Source organism: Manacus vitellinus, unplaced genomic scaffold (assembly GCF_001715985.3).
Source record: "Manacus vitellinus isolate BGI_N305 unplaced genomic scaffold, ASM171598v3 scaffold_0_pilon, whole genome shotgun sequence".
Taxonomy (NCBI): domain Eukaryota; kingdom Metazoa; phylum Chordata; class Aves; order Passeriformes; family Pipridae; genus Manacus; species Manacus vitellinus.
Window position 1 is genome coordinate 17,691,319 of NW_021938789.1, and position 14,180 is coordinate 17,705,498.

Here is a 14,180-nt window from a genome sequence, read left to right on the forward strand (position 1 = left end):
TCATGTCAGGTTGTAAATGACAGGAAGCAAAGGGAGTATTTTGAATTGCATGTTCTGTAATAGCCTAACCTTTTCATTATTGTAGTAGCAATTAACTGTGTAAATTGTTAAATTTTATTGAAAAATGTCACGTTAAAACTGGTGCAATGCAAAAGAGCTCTAATGCATAGAATTCCTTACCCGTTGCAAGTATTTAAAATGTAGGTTAGTGCTCCTGCACAAGGAGTGCCGGCAGAGGGAGCATCCCGGGCTGGCGGCTCAGCCCCGCACCATGCGTGAGGTGTGGGTACGGCAGCGGGGGAGCGGCACAGCCTGCTCTGGTGATGGGATTTGTTTCTCACATGAAATTAATTATGTGAAGTGGGCATGGCAAAATGCATAGGTCAAGGACCATGCTTTGCAGAAACTCAAGAAAGCATTGTTAATAGGAAAGTTCACATTTAAAACCCTATTTAAATATATATGGAATGGTGTTCTAATAACTATAAGCTGCAGCAGTTTAAAATTATCATTCTTGGACTTACAAGCTGTACATGAACTCATATCTTCTATGATATAGTACAGGTGAGTGCAGGCATATGATTTGGTAAAATATTTTTTAAATTTTCAATTTTAGGGCGGCAGCAATGACTCTAAGAACAGTGTTGTTATCACTGCAAGCATTGTTGGCAGCTGCAGAACCAGATGATCCACAAGATGCAGTAGTGGCAAACCAGGTAAGATAATCAGTTGACCATAATTCTGTGACATTTCTATAAACCTTTGCTGACTCAGGTTAGGTCCCAAACCTTATGGGAGATAAAGATTTCAAACAATTTATTGGAAAATAACCATATAGTAAGTGTGAGTTGCTGTTGCTACAGTGTTTTGTGCTCTTTACTCTTTGGACTCCAGAGTAAGTAGTGGTTACTTTACAGTGTCAGGAGTTTTATTTTGTTAGTTTTGTCCCTTATTTATATCACCTTGTGAGAAATGTCAGGAGATAACAGCATAGTAAAATGAATGCCAAGATAACTTCCTTTTAAAATCTAATGCTTCTAGTATAACAAAAGCAATACTATGTTGGTTTAAAATGAGTTTTTGCCTTGATGGTGTTCATTGGATTTGACTTGGTATGTAGCTCCTCTTCCAGAGCAATATGAATATTGTTGAGCACTGTATTTTTTAATGTCAGAATTTTATGAATATAGTGACTTGGGGTAACTTGGGATAATGTTTTAATCACTGGTTGGATTGGTACCAGTAAAATTCTATAATCAATAAGATTTGTTACTTTTCAGTCAGTAGCGATAACTTGTAATACCAATAAATAAAATGTTAGTTGGATCTTATGCCATACCAGGACTGACATGATTCAATTTAAAGTATAGATGAAAGACAGAAGCTCATTCCATAGCTTCATAGTCTGACAATGCTCAACAGAGTCCCAAGTATGTGTGTGATTTCCTTTTTACTGTGGGGAGAGAGAGGCAGCCTGGCTTCCCCACTCACTGGCAGTAAGGGTGTATTTCAGGAACTGAGGAACAAAGCAAGGTGATGCTGGGAGAACCTTCTGTCTCACCTGTGTCTTCTGTAAGTCAGGACCCTTCAGGACAGGGTGACAAAGTGTGCACTCCTTCCATGTGAAATAAGCAGTTTTTCAAATCTGTCAGAGTTTGAAGGGAAGCATGGAGATCAGAGGTAGCCCACTGCACTGCTGGGTGGGGGAGAGTTGTTTGCTAGCACTATGCTCAGTAGTAAGTACAGAAGGCTTACTTGTGTGGTTCTGCAGTAAGGCTGCTCTCATCAAATGTCCCTGAATAGTTCTGTCAGACTGAATTACTCTGCCCAGGGAGAAGTGTTGCCAAGGCCAGCAAGGCCACCATGCATGTCTCTGTGCCGGCTTTTCTTGCCAGATGTGTGCCCTTGCTGTCACACTCTATCTTCATTAAACAAAACCACTTTTTCCTTTTTTACAAAGAACAAAAATAGTGTTTCCTGTTCTGACCCTGATGGTAGACTTTTGTGCAGGAATCATAACAGTCTTGTAGAAGAGCTGGAAAAAGTATTTTCTCAGGCAAAAACCTTCATGAAACTTTGTAGATTCCAAAGAGCAATTTTCCTGCCCCTCAGCTGCTTGTAGGGATGTGTCAAGTGGGACTCTGGCATGGCTGATGTGGGGAGAATTCAGTTTATCCTGTTCCTGCAAATACCTGCATGAAAACTACATTGGGATTTGGCCTTGAGTTAGAGAAATGTGTATGTAAGTAGAAAGTGATTATAATGGTTTTGAGAGGTGTGGTGGTAAAGTCCCACTTCCTTCACGTGTTTTAGTTGCTGTTGGGGTCTCTTACTTTGAGGTTGATTGCTTTTTCCAAAACAAAAATTCACAAGGAATTAATTATCCTCTACACTTGTTAATTTACTGAACTATGTGTTGTCCAGGTAAATGGCAGTGTCCTGCAAGCTCTTGAGCTGAATCCCAGGAAGAACTACTTGCACAACAGCAGCATTTTCAGACACCAGCTGCCTGGTGTCAAAACTACCTCAACTAGCTGCTGGTTTTTTTCAGTACAGCAACATTAACTGCCTCAGATTCCCGATACAGAGACATCAGGAGAAGTTGCCGTTAGGCTTTTCTCAATTCAGTGAGAAGCTAGATTATTTATAGATACCTTAGTAAAGGAATTCTATTAATAGCACACTGAAAGCTAGTTCTGAATAAAATGCAGTTATGACTAATCCTTTGCACTTCAGCTAGTTGCTTTCTAGGTTTGGCAGTGTTCTCAAAAATACTTTTTAAAAAATTAATTGGGGGAAGATCCTTTAAGAACAGAAAAATATAGTACTTCAGGATGCTACTGATGCCAAACTTAATCCTTCCTCTTTTCTAGTCATTTCAACAAAAGAAATTTATTACTGACTACTGTATTTATAATAGTGAGTTATTTCCAACAACAGATTGCCTCCCATGTTTGTTTTAATGCTATTAATAACCAGATAGTAAATATACAAATTACATCATGTGGATCAGAACTAGAGGGAGGTGTGCAAGGCACAAAAAGTGGTGTAGTTGGTGTGTTTTTGTAGGAGAGGCAAAATGAAATGCACAGCATTTGACTGTGCTTTATAAAGACTTTTTCATATATGAATGAAATACTTAAGCATTATAGTCAGCCATGTTTCTGTCCTTAAAATGCAGATATCTAAATACTTGAAGAATATACTTTGTATTATCTTGTCTTATTATTTAGTGCTAAAATTTATTAAATATCTAAAGGTGGGACTGAAGTGCTGATTTAAAGGAAGAGTTTTTTTAAGACAAAAAACTGGATATTGCATACAAAGGTTGCTAAAATGGGAAACTCGTTTAACTTTTCTGAGTACAATTTATGACAGATGACCCACTTTCTTGGCTTTTGAGTTCTTGGCACATGGAGAAAGTTCTCTGCAATGTAGTCCATTCAGTAGTTTGTTAGGAAACTTGTTAGTCACAAGATTGGTGCAAAGTAACATACTTACACACTGGCATGGGTTTTTTTCTGGTAAATAGCTTTCCTGAAGAGTTGTAGCTCCCTGTTTTTGCTCACCTGTTTTTCAGCCTTTCTTTTGTCACCTGTGGGATCAGTATCCTTATTCTCAGGAAGAAGCCTGGTAGTAGAATGTTAGTCCTGACTAAAAACTGCAGACCTACTTTCAGTGCATAAAGTCAGATATATTTTTAAGTGATTAAAGAAATGCATTAGAGTAGTATGCAGTACCTGTGTTCTGGAGATTAACACAGGGATAATTTGTGCTCTGCCACACTGAATATAAACTTTCAGTAGCTGTGCAAAATATAGATCCTTTACTTTTGGTCACTGCAATTGAGAGCAGTACCTAATTGTACACATGAAATACCCATCGTGCATCATTTAACCTGAAGGCAAACTCGTTATACCAAATGCTTGGATAGGTTTACTCTTTGTGTAATCCTCACCTCTAAATTTATTTGGAAAATAGCAACATGATCAGTACGAAACACTGTTGAAGATACTGTAGGAAGAATGATGGATTGCAGTCTTCCATATCGTCTTGCTGTTTGGTTGGATTGCTGAGTTGATTTAACTTTTCCCTTCTCCTCCTCTCTCTTTTGTGTAGTACAAACAAAACCCAGAAATGTTTAAACAGACAGCTCGACTTTGGGCACATGTGTATGCTGGAGCACCAGTTTCTAGTCCAGAATACACCAAAAAAATAGAAAACCTTTGTGCTATGGGCTTTGATAGGGTAAGTATATATAACTTCAATATTTTTCAGTAGGGACAGGGCAAGTATATCTGTATAAATGCAGAGATAATCAGTATACTAAAGTAGATTTGCTACTTCTGTGACCTTTTGTAGGTCTAATCGTTCTGGTTTGCTACTTATTTTTAAGAATTGGAGTAAAATATTACGTTACTGGTGAATCTTGTGAGCTACCTCTGCCTTTTTGAAAAAATTTTTCTATAAATTATTTGTTGGAATTTAATAAATGGTAAACTAACATGTTCTGATTAATCTGTGAACTTTTCATTCCACTTCTCGGAGCTGCAGGTTCACACACTGAAAATATTATTGCTTTTGTTCTCTCATTGCAGAATGCAGTAATAGTGGCCTTGTCTTCAAAATCATGGGATGTAGAGACTGCAACAGAATTACTCCTGAGTAACTGAGCCATATAGAGAGAGCTGCTTCTGTAGTCCAGCTTGCCCCTTCTGGAGGAGCATCACCATCTGTTATCCTAGGATTCTATATAGATTCTCTTTCAAAACTGGCACTCTTGCCTGATGATGCTATCTAGGCACTATTGGAGACTGAAAAAAGCGCTCTGTAAATAAAGCTAATTAAACGTCTGTGTAAATTTAAAAAGGGGAAATACTTTAATTTTTTTTTCTTACTAAATATTGTAAAAATTCTTTGAGCTCAGCTAAGATAATGGGGAAAAACATGCCTACTTTAGTGTTTAGCAGTGTGACGAAGACTAGCAGGAACTTGCTTCAGGATTTTGATTTAGTAATTCAGAAAGCAACATTTTTGAGTGTTAGTCATCAAAATTGTTGGTGCCACTCATCACAGTTATCTTACTGTTTTTAACATGGATCCTATGTGCCTGTGGATTGACCTATATTTGCATGCTTGTACTTAATAGACATATTAGGTAGGGTTGCTGAAGAGAGCACCATGGAAATACTCGTTTGCTTTTGTAACTTTTTTCCTGACAGACTTTCAAGACTTACCCAAAGTTCCAAATGGTGAGCTATTCAGAACCATTTTCTTTCTAGCTTATTAATTGGGAAACCTGATTCTCCTCTCCCTTACATCATACTGTTGATTATGTTTCATCATCTATAGGTATTATGTGTGCCATTACAGTAGTCTAGGCTCCCCTTTAAAAATATATATTTTGAATTATCAGTAATGACTTTCATCCATCATGTTTTCTACACAATCATGTAAGGAGTATGCCTCGATACAGCACAGAAAGATGGAGCTGGTTTCATTTCCTTTTTTTTGGTCTTAAATAGCTGTAAAGTGTTCTTCAGTACATTCTGGATAATATGATTTCATGGTGTTTGAAGGGGGACAAAGCTGATTCTCCAGCATACTGAGAATGAAAAAAAATTTTTTTGAGTACTTGATATGATGCAATCAGCTGTTTTTTGCAGCAGTTTTCTAGCTTTATTTTGGGCTTCAATTTAAGGATTGCTTACCAGGTACTTTAAAATTCATCCTTGCTCGCATTTTTCTCTGGTTAACACATGGAGGCTGTGGTGGTGTTTTTACTGTACATACTTCAAATGCTCATAGAAGTAGAAGTGTGTTCTCAATTTAGCTTTCTTTTGGATTGATGTTTCTGATAAACGAGAACTGAAATCTTACCTTGGCTTGTACATACAGTCAGTCTTTTTATTTGTATTAAAATGACATTTCATCCTGAGTGCAAAAGCTTGAAAATTATTAGTTTTGCAACTTCAGACACTAGTACATCTATTTAAAGAGAGCTGTAATGTCTTTGTGAATATGATGCTAACTTTTGAGAATATATCTGACAAGGAAGTTCAGAGAAATCCTGAGACTAGAGAATAGGGATTGTGGATAATGGAGTACTGTATAAGTCATCTTTTCTATGACTGTTTTGTTTTGCTGGGGTTTTTTTTCTCCTAAACTGTGGACTAATGGGGTGGGGAAATATATGCCCGTTTGGGTTTCTTTCTAGAGCTATGAAGTTCAAGTTGAAATAGTTTCACACTTCATAGTCTGTTTATAACTCATACTAGAGGAAATCAGGAACATTATGGTATCTGTTAAATACCTGGAGCATAGTGGTAGGGGAACAGAACCAGAAAACAGAGCTGCAGAGACCTGGCTAGTTCAGGGATGTTCCCTGTACTGCTCTGTCTGATGTGTCCAAACTTAAAACAGGGCACAGACAGTAAATACTTTGAACTCATATCAGTGCAATACTAAATGCATTTGCTTAGTCTTTATACTTACTGCTTTTTAAGGTGTAGTCAGTGACCAGTTTTCTTGAGTTAGTGTAAATCATTTGCAATGATGCCAAAGGAAATGAGTTGTTTTGACTTTCCTTGTATTTATTTATTTTTTTAAACAAAAAGCTGCTACTGTCCAGCTGGTTTGCTAGGTGGAAACCAGGGACAGTAGGAAACTGGCAAAATGCCACTTGTGTTAATCTCAAGTTGCTGTCTTTCTGTTATACAGGCTAAGAACTTCTTGATTACATCAACACCTTTTTTTTTACCCTGGTGGTAAATATGAATCGCTTACTACTTTCCTTTGTTCTTCGCTGCTATTTATCAAAAGAAAGAACTTGGAAATCATTGTCGGGGACATAAAAATTCTCAGTTATGGGCTTCTGAACTTGTCTTTTGATAAGACTAGTCTCCTAAGAACAGCGGGTTTTTCCAACAGTATGTAAAGGGATAAATGAAGCCGGGGAAAGGGGGAGAGGGAGAAAAGGGGAAATGGTTCTTAGGTGAGCATGGTCACCTCTGAAAGAATGCCCTGTTAAGTTTTACTTCTCTCATGGAGTTACCTCATTTTCTTCTCTATTGCAAAATACTTTTGTCTTTCCCTTCCCCCTTATTGTATAAATGTTGGATTGTGGGTTTTGCCCTCCATCCATGTGCTCAGTAGCTTAATGCTAGCTCAGGTGCTGGCAGGAAGCTTCTCAAGAAGTGAGCTGGGAAAGAAACGTGATCCAGCATTAAGGAGACACTTGTGGTCTGAAGTCCCTCCGAATTTTGACATGTGACTCCTTTATAAGGAATGTTTTTGTATTCTCAGTAATTATCAGAGTTGAATATAGGGATAATGCTGTACAAGGTTAGTTTAACTGCAGCTGGGGCTGAGCCCTAGGAATTTTGCTTTTAGTGTTCAGTTTATCATCGTGAGTTTGTACATACAAATGGTAGTTCTGTTTTCTGTACCACTGAACATCACTGTTCAGGGCCCTGTGCGTCCACGGGACGTGGAGTTGCCGTGCAGTCCTCTCCAGCTGTGGAATTGGGCTGCACATTTACCACTTCCTTAAAACAAGAACACGAAACATAGGTACAGTTGATGTCTCAGTACAGATAAACCCTCCATTGTCTTCCTCTATTGTGCCAGAAGATGGCTTGAAACAGTCATTTTGAAGTCTAAATGGCCCCATTTTTCTAAACAATGGATTATGGATTGCCAGAGCGTCCATTGGATTTCACTGCTGAACAGTTTAACATGCATCCAGCAAAATGGTGTATCCTATCTCATCCAGTTCCTCCAAGAGCATAGTAAAGCTCTGTTCAGAGGTAGAGAAATGCTCTTTCCTGTTGCCAAAAGCTCTGTTTTCCCATGAGTACCAAAAGCCCTGACTGTATCCCACCCCCTTGCCAAATTCACAGCTTCCTCCCGTTGCTTCTGTGAACAAGCTGTGTTCTCAGCATGACAAACTGTTGCATTTTGAAAACAAAAAACTTAGATACATACCCTTCTGGAAAGATATGTCAGTGCTATTTATTCTGCATACTCCAAACTTTTTTTTTTTTAAGCTTACCACAGAGTACATGGGGCCTTGACTATAATTGGTTTGGTAGTATTTATCCAAGTAATTAGGTACTACTGGTTTACAAACGTGTCTTAGGGTTCTTTTGAATTATCACTGTATTCAACTGTTTTCCATGTAAAATAGTACTGGAACACTGACATAAGGAATATAGGGGTTTTTTTGTTTTGTCTAAAAGGAGGAATTAAAGAGCCAGAAAGAATCTTACTTTGTAACACCAAATCTGCATTAGATGGTGTGGGTAACAGAAACATTTAAACTATGCAAATTTAAGCTTAACAGCTGTGACTCAGACTAGGCACTTCAGAGTATATGGATTGCTTATGTCATCGGGGAAGGGAGAAGGGGAGTGGGGGGAAATCACAACACATGCTCAAGCAAGATTTCTTGTTTACTGCATTGGTCATGCACTGTGATGAGTAAGTGTTCCATTTTTAGTGCAAGGGGAAATCTAACTGTGCATGTCCTGTTTCCTTCCGAAACACCAACAAAAGCTGGCTTGGACTTGGAGGCTTGCCCAAAGGGGGAGATGTTAAATAATTTAGCAGAAAAAGTTGGTTTTACTTAGTGTCTGCTGATGAGCAGAGGCAACAGGAAGATGACGTGTCCTCTCCTGCTCTGGTTTGTTGATGGAGTTGATGAGTGTGGCCACTGACTTGTCATCAGGTGCTTAGTTTTGTGTGGTTTTAACGAGCAGTTGGCTCAACAAGAGATAGCAAAAGTGCATTTCATCATCATCATCTGTTGCATCACAGAACTAAAGCATGGAAGTCAAGATGCTTGTTGGGTGCCTAAGGCCTCTTCTGGGAAGACCATATAGACGTTTTCACAGGTACCATCCTCGTTTTCCAGGCACAGCTTTCTCCTAGGGCTAGGTAAAGTGGCAGTTGCTTCTCTCTTGCTAGTTTTCTGATCTGTTCCAAACCTATCTGTGAATGATGTAGCTTGCTCTTCCCACTTGTGGTGTTAGTGTCATCAGCTGACTCATCATCAGACTCACAAGACCAACTGCCATCAACGCATTTGGCTTCTGGCTTGGTTATTCCAGCTGCAGTGCTCTGTTGGCAGCAACTTGACTTCAGATTTTTTCTCACTGGACAAACTCTTGCGAATCATTTGCCCTGTACTGTGCTGTGATGTTCCTTCTCTGCTGTTACCTGCTTTGTAGGCATTAAAATAACTACAGGATCGCTCATGGTGCTGAGCCCTTCATCGATAATGTAAGTTCAGGTCCATGACTTGACAGACGAGGAAATGTACTGTGAAAATGCTGTACTTGTCTGGTTTGCAATTTGCGGCAACTGCTGGTGCTCTGTGCAGTGTCAGGAGGAGGCTGCTATCATAGGAATGCTGATGTCAACTGCTGAAGAACCCTGCTTTTCTTACCTTTTCCATTCTAAATTCTGACTTTTCTAGTAAATATATATTTACCAATAAATACTGCAGGAGGTTGCTTCCTAAGCGTCAGACTTCCTGTAGAAGAGGAGGGGGGCGGGGGGCTGGAATGCAGCATCAGTGTTTTTTGTCTTGAAAATAAAAACTACACAAACACTTTTGTACACAAATAATTTTTAAAATAAACACACATTTTAAAAGATGTTGATTTTCACTGGGAATGCTTAACAATAAATGCATGTTTCCCTGAAAACAGTTTTCATTTTATTTCTGGCAATTTAGATTGTTCTGAGATAACAGGGTCTACTGCCTCCATGTCAGTAACAAGAGAGAAAGGGATGATCATTTTCATGGTGCATCTTAATAGTTTTTAAGAAGAAAATTGTGTAAATATAAGTTGTGTAATGGAAGGGTGTGTTATTTCAGCGAGGACTGCCTCTTGTGATGGTCTGGGAAATACAGGTACAGCTGCAACACCTTGTGTATCCCTTCAAAGGCTGCATCTGAAGGAACAAAGCCAATAACTCACAGGGGAAAAACAACTCTTTGGATTTTCCAGCACCACTCATGTTCATGTCATCTGTGTGCATTTTAAACTATGTACCTCATATAAACTGCAGTTGGTTCTTGCACTGGGAGGTGACAGCCTGTTGGGTAATAACAGTGCCCTGGTGTTCAGCTGTGGAAGAATCTAGTAGATATCACAGCTGTGGATTTGCTACAAACTATTCATTTTGGCATTTGTCAACATTTGTTAAATGGAGTAAAGCAGTTTGAAGACAGTGGCTGTGCAGCTGAAGCAACGAGCAGCGAGTTTGTTGTGGAGCTGGTTGTAATTTCAGATCTGTGTCCCATCTTCAGGTGTGTGTTTGTCCCTGGACAGGTTTTGCAGGTTTCTGGGCAGGCTCTAACAGCTGGGATAGTGCTGCACAGTTTTATGGTGTAAGATGATGTTTGGGTTTTTTGTTTAATTTACTGTCATCGGGAGCTGTGTCATATTGTGGTACCTCATTTTTTAAGAGGGGTGAGGGAGAGGGAGCACTCCCCAGCCCCCCTCTCCTGTGGGTGGGGGCTTCTCTTAGCCTGACATCAATTCAGAGAAATGAAAAAAAAAGTGAAATCCATATTTCCTAATTCCTGTAGTTAGACACTGACATGAGTAACTGAGAGCTGCTTTATACTGAAATACTTGTGAAGTTGTCCAACAGCCTTGTCATTTCTTCCAGCCCCCCAAAACTGGAAGCGAGTTCACAGCTGAAATGGACTGATGGTGCTTGCTAGCTTGACTCGTCCTGTACTTACTTTTCTGTTTCAGTGGCTGTAATACTGACACATTTGGCTCTCAGGCGGGTAACTGATACCTCCAATACAGCAAATCCAGGATTTTAAATTGTTTTTAAGGTCAAGTCTGGATCTGGAGCACCCGTGTCTGGTATAATGTCAAATAAATTACATTGCTTCACTTAGTGGCTGCTTTGTGTTGAAATACATGAAGTCTTTAGGTGGGTTTGTGACAACCTCATATAAAATGAAGGGTAATCAGCAGGGATGGTGAGGCAAATACGAGTGTGGTCGTGCTGGGGGGGAAAGGTGGGATAGAAGCTGTTCTATGCTGATGTTACCTGAGCCACCAGACCCTTTAGCAACCCAAGTCCTCCATGTACAGCTGCCTTCGCTTGCAAGTGTGGTGCAGGGCACCTACAGCGGGTGGGAAAAGGGACAGTGCTTTGCTTTCCCTGCCCTGGTCTCTTCCCTTCCTCCATCTTTCCCAAATCCTCTTCTCACAGCTGGCAGTTTAAGAGTGTGATAGACAGCGAGTAGTCAAAGTTCCTGCTGATCCTAAGAGGTTTGGGAAGTTCCCTGCAGCTCAGCCATGTTACTGTTTCAGGGCAAAACTGGCTGTCCCCATTTTTAAACACCTACCTGCTGCCTGGGTGCAGAGGTGGGTAGGAGGGTGGTTTTCTTAAAGCAGGAACATTTTACTGGTTACAGCCCAAAAAGATAAAAGCCAGTTATGCTCCAGTATGGATTTTGGTTCAAAAAAAGGCCTGGAACTGGCTGGTCCCATTTCACACTGCAGTCAGCCATAACAAAGAGCGAGCACTGGAAATCATGTAATGGCCACAGCTTTATGTTTCCCTCAGCATAAGGCTGAAGAGCCAACACCAGACACAAAGCAGGTCCCAGGTGTTACTGGATGTGCTGGCGATCACATTTTCACCTTGCTGTGAAAAACTGTGGTGTGTGAAGTGATTTATCTGTGTAGAAAGTGGTTTAAAACGCTGTCAGTTCAAATAGAATGAAAACACCTGATATTTATGGCTTTTACTGTTAAAGAGGAAACAAGAAATTAATCCTGTATATGAACTTCCTACAGGTGAATGACCTGCTGGGATGGGGGCAAGAGGGACAGATGTTCTCCCTCTTTTGCTTGGCATACATGTTGCCCTCTATAACTTATTCCACATTGAAGTCCTCCAGTGGTCTGAACCACATCAAAAATACAAGGGTAAACTGTCTCCAGGCCATACTTGTCAGGAAAGAGAACTGTTCAACAGCAGACGTATGAACAAAGTAGTTACCAAAAGTTACTATACTGAGGTGGAGGGGGAAAAAACAAAAGCACAAACCAACCCCAAAAGGTTCTTAAAAACAGAGGGAAAGAGTTGTTCTTTGTGTTGATCAAGTGCCATTCTTTTCTCATGGTTCTCATCTGTGAGAGTCATCAAGGGGAAGAGCAGAGTCCTGCACCTGGGGAGGAACGATCTCAGGCACCAGTACAGGCTGGGGCAACTGGAAAGCAACTCTGCAGAGACGAACCTGGGGATTCAGGGTCTGGACCAAGTTGAACATGAGCCACTAACCTCTACTTTTGAAAAAGGCAGCAAACTGTCCTGGGCTGCATTAAGCCAAGTGTCACCAGCAGGCTGAAGGAGGCACATGGAGTGGGAGTGCCAGGTCCTGCTCTGATGGGCTGGGCTGGAGGCAGCTGGCTGTCCACACAAGCGACTGTGGACTAAGGGGTCTGTGTCTGTTCAATGTCGCTGCAAAAGAAGCAAATAGACACAAAAGGGCCACATCCTGTAGACCTGAAATGACAAAGCCCTCTCAATAGCAAAAAGGTTAAAAAAACCCCTCACCAACAAAAACCCAAATGCCAACAAAAAACTAACCCACATTTTGGCTTAAAGTTACGATGTTTTGGAAAGAAAGCAGCTCATTGATGCAGAATCAAATTACATTCTGGTATCATCTTGGCCAACTGCTTTGGGCAGCATCCAAAACCATCCTCAAGAAACAGTTCACGTAAGGAAATGCTTAGAGCAGGAACCCTGCCCTGCTCCCCGGCAAAGACTAAGAGTATCCTTGGCATGTGGTGCGGTTCCTATGTGGCAGGGGGAAGGGGCTTGGGCACTTGGGTAAGTGGTCTTTTGGAGGAGGAACCCATTACCATTTCAAGGCAATGAAGAGTGACCAAATGAAAAATAGATTTGAGCTCCTGAGATCTGAAGAAGACGGCAAGTCGGTCTTACTAAATTTAGTAGGAAGGCCCCTATACCTGTTCTTGTAGCTCTGGGGGTGGAAGTGCCCTCACAAATAGCCAAACAGTATCTAATACCTGATGGTTATGTGGGAAAGCACTGTGCTGGTCAGACACAACATGCTTGGAGAAACTGTGTAGGAGATGCAGTGGTGCCACAGCACTGGTGGTGCCCATCCCCCTTTCCACAGGCACAAAAAAAAGCCTCAGGGAGTTTACAGACAGCCTGGGGGGAGGATGAGTTAAGGGGGTGGATGCAGCAACTGGCATTTTAGCTGTGACCAGGTCATGTACAAGGGACATGATCTCAGGTTGGTATTAAGTGGTTGGGAGTAAGTTTGGCCTGGAAATACTCCGATACTCTAAAATCTCACCAGGAAAATGGCTTTGAAACTTGGAAAGCCACAGAGATGACGGTGTGTACCTCATGGTCAACACAACAGGACTGTAAATGCCACTGTGAGCTTCTATGTACAGTGTATGAGGGTTTGGTGATTCACACACTGTGTAAACCAGAAAGAATTGAAAATACACCCTCCTTCTGGGTGGGGGGATGCTGGATCTCCTGTGATAGCTTGTTATAGTCCAGACGACCAGAAAAACTTTCCTCAAGCATCTGGAGATTTGGCTATTCAGTGCATGTTGACAGACTCTGAGGCAGTTCCTGAGGTGACAGTGTGGCTCCCAGGCTGGGTGACAGCACAGTAACACACAAGTTAGAGAACCTGCATGGCAGGTGCACTGTGAGAAACACCCACCTGACAAAGGGTGTAACAGCAGCAACCAGCGCTGACCTAGGGAGGATACCTGCTCTGAACGTCGGGTCTTTGTGGGAAAAGCAGAGTTGAAAAGCCTGTTACTAAAGCAGAGCCTGATAAACTGTGAAGTGCAGGCCCCCCACAAGTATCAGAAATGAATCATGGCATGGAGTCTGCTTTCTCCCCAAATCCTTTTATGCTCAAAGCTAAGCTCATGTAGATGGAAATGAGAAGGTAATGCAGAAGATCAACGTGCAGGCACGGCTGGATTAAGCAAAGGGAGTCTGGAAGAACAGCTGGGAAGCAATGTACTGCAGTTGGAAGACTCAGAAAAGGGGATCAGAAAGGGCACTGAGGAAAGGTACAGAGCTATTGTGGTCACACCCACACCAAGACTGTGCATAGCAGCTTCCTTGTCCATGTC

General features: G+C 41.1%; 2 protein-coding genes across 2 annotated transcripts in view; one reads left to right on the plus strand and one right to left on the minus strand.

Moving 5' to 3' along the window:
• UBE2K (ubiquitin conjugating enzyme E2 K) overlaps positions 1-9,657 on the plus strand; it is a gene marked incomplete at its 5' end in the record, with an annotated part of 45,437 nt that extends 35,780 nt beyond the window's left edge. Inside the window, 3 exons of the mRNA XM_029962531.1 lie at positions 617-716; positions 4,120-4,248; positions 4,599-9,657. Coding sequence (XP_029818391.1) covers positions 617-716; positions 4,120-4,248; positions 4,599-4,673 — 304 coding nt within the window. The remainder of the gene's footprint in view (positions 1-616; positions 717-4,119; positions 4,249-4,598) is intronic.
• Positions 9,658-12,482: 2,825 nt separating this feature from the next.
• The window catches only part of PDS5A (PDS5 cohesin associated factor A), an 82,523-nt gene continuing 80,825 nt past the window's right edge, over positions 12,483-14,180 (minus strand). The window contains exon 34 of the transcript XR_001920125.2: positions 12,483-12,501. The gene's annotated coding sequence lies outside the window, so the exon portion shown is untranslated. The remainder of the gene's footprint in view (positions 12,502-14,180) is intronic.